Raw genomic sequence first — 6,000 nt, 5'->3', positions numbered from 1 at the left:
AGAGGCCTACCAGAGAGGCCTACCAGAGCGGCCTACCAGAGCGGCCTACCAGAGAGGCCTACTAGAGAGGCCTACCAGAGTGGCCTACCAGAGAGGCCTACCAGAGAGGTCTACCAGAGTGGCCTACCAGAGAGGCCTACCAGAGAGGCCTACCAGAGAGGCCTACCAGAGAGGCCTAGCAGAGAGGCCTACCAACGTGGCCTACCAGAGAGGCATACCAGAGAGGCCTACCAGAGAGGCCTACCAGAGAGGTCTACCTGAGAGGCCTACCAGAGAGGTCTACCAGAGAGGCCTACCAGAGAGGCCTACCAGAGCGGTCTACCAGAGAGGCCTACCAGAGAGGCCTACCAGAGAGCCCTACCAGAGAGGCCTACCAGAGAGGCCTACCAGAGCGGCCTACCAGAGAGGCCTACCAGAGAGGCCTACCAGAGAGGCCTACCAGAGAGGTCGACCAGAGAGGCCTACCAGAGAGGCCTACGAGAGAGGCCTACCAGAGAGGCCTACCAGGGCGGCCTACCAGGGCGGCCTACCAGAGAGGCCTACCAGAGAGGCCTACGAGAGAGGCCTACCAGAGCGGCCTACCAGAGAGGCCTACCAGAGAGGCCTACCAGAGAGGCCTACCAGAGAGGCCTACCAGAGAGGTCTACCAGAGAGGCCTACCAGAGAGGCCTACCAGAGAGGTCTACCTGAGAGGCCTACCAGAGAGGTCTACCAGAGAGGCCTACCAGAGAGGCCTACCAGAGCGGTCTACCAGAGAGGCCTACCAGAGAGGCCTACCAGAGAGGCCTACCAGAGAGCCCTACCAGAGAGGCCTACCAGAGAGCCCTACCAGAGAGGCCTACCAGAGAGGTCCTACCAGAGCGGCCTACCAGAGCGGCCTACCAGAGAGGCCTACCAGAGAGGCCTACCAGAGAGGTCGACCAGAGAGGCCTACCAGAGAGGTCTACGAGAGAGGCCTACGAGAGAGGCCTACCAGGGCGGCCTACCAGAGAGGCCTACCAGAGAGGCCTACCAGAGAGGCCTACCAGAGAGGCCTACCAGAGAGCCCTATAAGAGAGGACTACCAGAGAGGCCTACCAGAGAGCCCTACTAGAGAGTCCTACCAGAGAGGACTACCAGAAAGGCCTACCAGAGAGCCCTACTAGAGAAGCCTACCAGAGAGCCCTACCAGAGAGCCCTACTAGAGAAGCCTACCAGAGAGGCCTACCAGAGAGCCCTACTAGAGAAGCCTACCAGATAGCCCTACCCCTCGAGCCCTACTAGAGAAGCCTACCAGAGAGGCCTACCAGAGAGCGCTACTAGAGAAGCCTACCAGAGAGCCCTACCAGAGAGCCCTACTAGAGAAGCCTACCAGAGAGGCCTACCAGAGAGCCCTACTAGAGAAGCCTACCAGAGAGCCCTACCAGAGAGCCCTACTAGAGAAGCCTACCAGGGCGGCCTACCATCAAAAACAATGGAGAAACTGCATCCCATAACATTTTAACATGGAAATAACTGTTCTGTCATTCAGCCTACAGTAGCAGCCAATGTGTGGTGTTCAACGTAGATCTACAATCCATGAGACTTTTGAAGAAAAGACATGTTGGGATTGACAACCTGTTAATCCACTTGTCCTTCAGACAAAGAGGTGACTGAACGTTTTTGTTGTGTTGTTTGATGCAATTTAACAAAATAAAGTTCATTAATAATCCCATACCATTATTACAGAGAATCAGACAAATGATGCTCTGCCTATTGGCTTCGTAGCTTATTCAAGCCTGTCTCAAAATACAATACACTGCCCCTTTAAGACAAAAATAAAGCTCTTTATCTGACTGGCTTTTCTAGAAATGTACACGTTGTGTGCTCCTGTAGGAAACGATCCCTCCTCTATTGCTGACTACAAATTATTAATAACTGGGCTAATAACTCACTAACTAGCAAAGGATATGAACAAAATGTGCACACATGGCTACATGCAGCTCACGCTTTAACCTCAGAACAAGCACATCCACTCACGACCGCTCATGCTGTAAACACAGTCCAGTTCATCCACTCACGACCGCTCATGCTGTAAACACAGTCCAGTTCATCCACTCACGACCGCTCATGCTCTAAACACAGTCCAGTTCAAAGTGAATGGCACAGCTCCATATATGGCAATGGTCTATTTGGATTTAGGCCCACTGCAGCTCTGATTGGTTACGGTGCACCGGTCTGTGTGGAGTTACTGCCTGAGTCACGCATGTCAATGCAATAGAATCCTACTGCAGCTCTGATTGGTTACGGTGCACCGGTCTGTGTGGAGTACGCGCCTGAGTCACACCTGTCAATGCAATAGAATCCTACTGCGATGCGCTCTGCCTATCTCTTGCATAGCTAGTTTTGCATACTCAGTCTTGTATAGTTTGTTTTGTTTTGGTACGTTTGCATTGAAAGTGGCTAATATTGCGTTGATTTGATCATAATTGCCACAGTAAAGGGACATGTCGATAGTGTTAACAGGGAAAACTCTAGAAAGCTGAGTGAAGCTCATCTCCTGCTTCTCTGCAGTCCCGGGGGAGCTGTGCACTCCAGCAGCTTAGCGGGAACCACTGTTTGCTTGTGTGTATTAAATGTATATAGATATTAATAACGTTTACCTCCTAAGAGGGGGGAAGGAGGTTAGAGGTTGTGAAGGAGAAAACATGGAGCAAACGGCGGAGACGGAGACGGAAGGAGAAGGAGACAGAAGGAGACAGAAGGAGGAGACAGAAGGAGACGGAGACAGAAGGAGACAGAGACAGAAGGAGACAGAAGGAGACAGAAGGAGACGGAGACAGAAGGAGACAGAAGGAGATGGAGACAGAAGGAGACAGACGGAGACATAAGGAGACGGAGACAGAAGGAGACAGAGACAGAAGGAGACAGAAGGAGACGGAGACAGAAGGAGATGGAGACAGAAGGAGACGGAGACAGAAGGAGATGGAGACGGAGACAGAAGGAGACAGAGACAGAAGGAGACAGAGACAGAAGGAGACAGAAGGAGACGGAGACAGAAGGAGACGGAGACAGAAGGAGACGGAGACAGAAGGAGATGGAGACGGAGACAGAAGGAGAAGGAGAATGAAGGAGAAGGAGACAGAAGGAGACGGAGACCGAAGGAGATGGAGACGGAGACAGAAGGAGAAGGAGACAGAAGGAGAAGGAGAATGAAGGAGAAGGAGACAGAGACAGAAGGAGACAGAAGGAGACGGAGACAGAAGGAGACGGAGACAGAAGGAGACGGAGACAGAAGGAGAAGGAGACAGAAGGACACAGAAGGACACAGAAGGACACAGAAGGAGACGGAGACAGAAGGAGACAGAAGGAGAAGGAGACAGAAGGAGTCAGAAGGAGAGAAGGAGACAGAAGGAGAAGGAGACAGAAGGAGAAGGAAGGAGACAGAAGGAGAAGGAAGGAGACAGAAGGACACAGAAGGAGACAGAAGGAGACGGAGACAGAAGGAGACAGAAGGAGACGGAGACAGAAGGAGATGGAGACAGAAGGAGACAGAAGGAGAAGGAGACAGAAGGAGACAGAAGGAGACAGAAGGAGAAGGAGACAGAAGGAGAAGGAGACAGAAGGAGACAGAAGGAGACAGAAGGAGAAGGAGACAGAAGGAGAAGGAGACAGAAGGAGACAGAAGGAGACAGAAGGAGAAGGAGACAGAAGGAGACAGAAGGAGACAGAAGGAGACAGAAGGAGAAAGAAAGATACCGAAGAAGAAAAAAGAGGGAATCTAGTGACTTCATCATCATCACCTCGAAGTCGGACACGGTCTCGAAGTCATCCAGGTCTTTCTTAGAGGAGAAGGAGAAGCCCCCGCCAGACTGTAGCGTCCCGCCAGGTGACTTGGCCAGCACCTCGTTACACTCTATAGGCATGCTGAGGCGATAGAAGGTGATGTCTGGGTTACTGTTCTGGGAGCCGAACGACCTCTGGGTGACCTTGAGACACGGGAAAGTCTCCACGGTGCCGTCCATCCTCGTCACCTTTTAGAAAAGACCAGACGACAAAGGGAGCAGGGCATTATGGGGGAATCATCTGGTTGAATAGCCATACGATACCAGGTCAACATAGGTCTATGGGTATGAGTAAAGCACTAGACAAATCCTTGGAACTATTATCATTAATATTATTATTATAGGTTATTAACATAGCACCGGTTTGTGTCAAAAACTGCAACGCTGCTGGGGTTTTCACACTCAACAGTTTTTCCGTGTGTATCAAGAATGGTCCACCAACCAAAAGACATCCAGCCAACTTGACACAACTGTGGGAAGCATTGGAGTCAACATGGGTCAGCATCCCCTGTGGAACGCTTTCGACACCTTGTAGAGTCCCATGACCTGATGAAATGAGGCTGTTCTGAAGGGGAAAAACATCGACTCAATATTAGGAATGTGTTCCTAATGGTTTGGTATCCTCAGTGTAGGTTACCAACATAAATTGTTACAAAAAAACAAATATTTTTTATTTTACCTTTATTTAACGAGGTAAGTCAGTTAAGAACACATTCTTATTTTCAATGACGGCCTACAGGGGAACAGTGGGTTAACTGCCTTGTTCAGGGGAACAGTGGTTTAACTGCCTTGTTCAGGGGAACAGTGAGTTAACTGCCTTGTTCAGGGGAACAGTGGTTTAACTGCCTTGTTCAGGGGAACAGTGGGTTAACTGCCTTGTTCAGGGGAACAGTGGGTTAACTGCCTTGTTCAGGGGAACAGTGGGTTAACTGCCTTGTTCAGGGGAACAGTGGGCTAACTGCCTTGTTCAGGGGAACAGTGGGTTAACTGCCTTGTTCAGGGGAACAGTGGGTTAACTGCCTTGTTCAGGGGCACAGTGGGTTAACTGCCTTGTTCAGGGGAACAGTGGGTTAACTGCCTTGTTCAGGGGAACAGTGGGTTAACTGCCTTGTTCAGGGGAACAGTGAGTTAACTGCCTTGTTCAGGGGAACAGTGGGTTAACTGCCTTGTTCAGGGGAACAGTGGGTTAACTGCCTTGTTCAGGGGAACAGTGGGCTAACTGCCTTGTTCAGGGGAACAGTGGTTTAACTGCCTTGTTCAGGGGAACAGTGGGTTAACTGCCTTGTTCAGGGGAACAGTGGGCTAACTGCCTTGTTCAGGGGAACAGTGGGTTAACTGCCTTGTTCAGGGGAACAGTGGGTTAACTGCCTTGTTCAGGGGAACAGTGGGTTAACTGCCTTGTTCAGGGGAACAGTGGGTTAACTGCCTTGTTCAGGGTGGTCAACAACACATATAAAAGAAGGCTTCTACACCTGCATTGCTTGCTGTTTGGGGGGTTTTAGTCTGAGTTTCTGTACAGCACTTTGAGATATCAGCTGATGTACGAAGGGCTATATAAATACATTTGATTTGATTTGATTTGAAATAGAGGTTCACTTATCAAACTCGATACACAATTAAACCAGGGTGAGCAGGGTCAAGGTTCAAGGACAGTCTTGTCAACAGAACGTTAAGGCAACATGGCTGAACTGGTAGCGACTTGACCTCTAACCTCAATGTGTTGATGATGAGGAGGTACAGGGATGAACTGATAGAGACTGGACTCTCACCTCAATGTGTTGATGATGAGGAGGTACAGGGATGAACTGGTAGAGACTGGACTCTCACCTCAATGTGTTGATGATGAGGAGGTACAGGGATGAACTGATAGAGACTGGACTCTCACCTCAATGTGTTCATGATGAGGAGGTACAGGGATGAACTGATAGAGACTGGACTCTCACCTCAATGTGTTCATGATGAGGAGGTACAGGGATGAACTGAGACAATCTCTTGCTGAGCCACATGGTGAGGTCTCTGTTCATGTTGACGGCGAAGGGCTCGTATCCTTCCTGCAGCCCACAGATCGTGAAGTACTTCAGCGTGCTCACGTCTTTACCAAAGTTCATCCTCCCAACCTGGCAAACACCCAGACTGCAGACCGGGATGAAACCTGCAGAGAGGACATAGAGGACATTATGTTAACCAGACTACAGAC

General features: G+C 50.3%; 1 protein-coding gene across 1 annotated transcript in view; it reads right to left on the bottom strand.

Annotated features, from left to right (window-relative positions):
* Positions 1–6,000, bottom strand: part of LOC129842275 (ryanodine receptor 2-like) — a gene marked incomplete at its 3' end in the record, with an annotated part of 104,955 nt that overhangs the window by 1,227 nt on the left and 97,728 nt on the right. The window contains exons 14-15 of the mRNA XM_055910756.1: positions 5,747–5,955; positions 3,762–3,992 (exon numbers count right to left, since the gene is read on the bottom strand). Of these exons, the coding sequence (XP_055766731.1) occupies positions 3,762–3,992; positions 5,747–5,955 (440 nt within the window). The remainder of the gene's footprint in view (positions 1–3,761; positions 3,993–5,746; positions 5,956–6,000) is intronic.

Source organism: Salvelinus fontinalis, unplaced genomic scaffold (genome assembly GCF_029448725.1).
Source record: "Salvelinus fontinalis isolate EN_2023a unplaced genomic scaffold, ASM2944872v1 scaffold_0028, whole genome shotgun sequence".
NCBI classification, from domain to species: domain Eukaryota; kingdom Metazoa; phylum Chordata; class Actinopteri; order Salmoniformes; family Salmonidae; genus Salvelinus; species Salvelinus fontinalis.
Note: the sequence above shows the minus strand (reverse complement) of the source record. Positions and strands in the feature narration are given on the sequence as shown.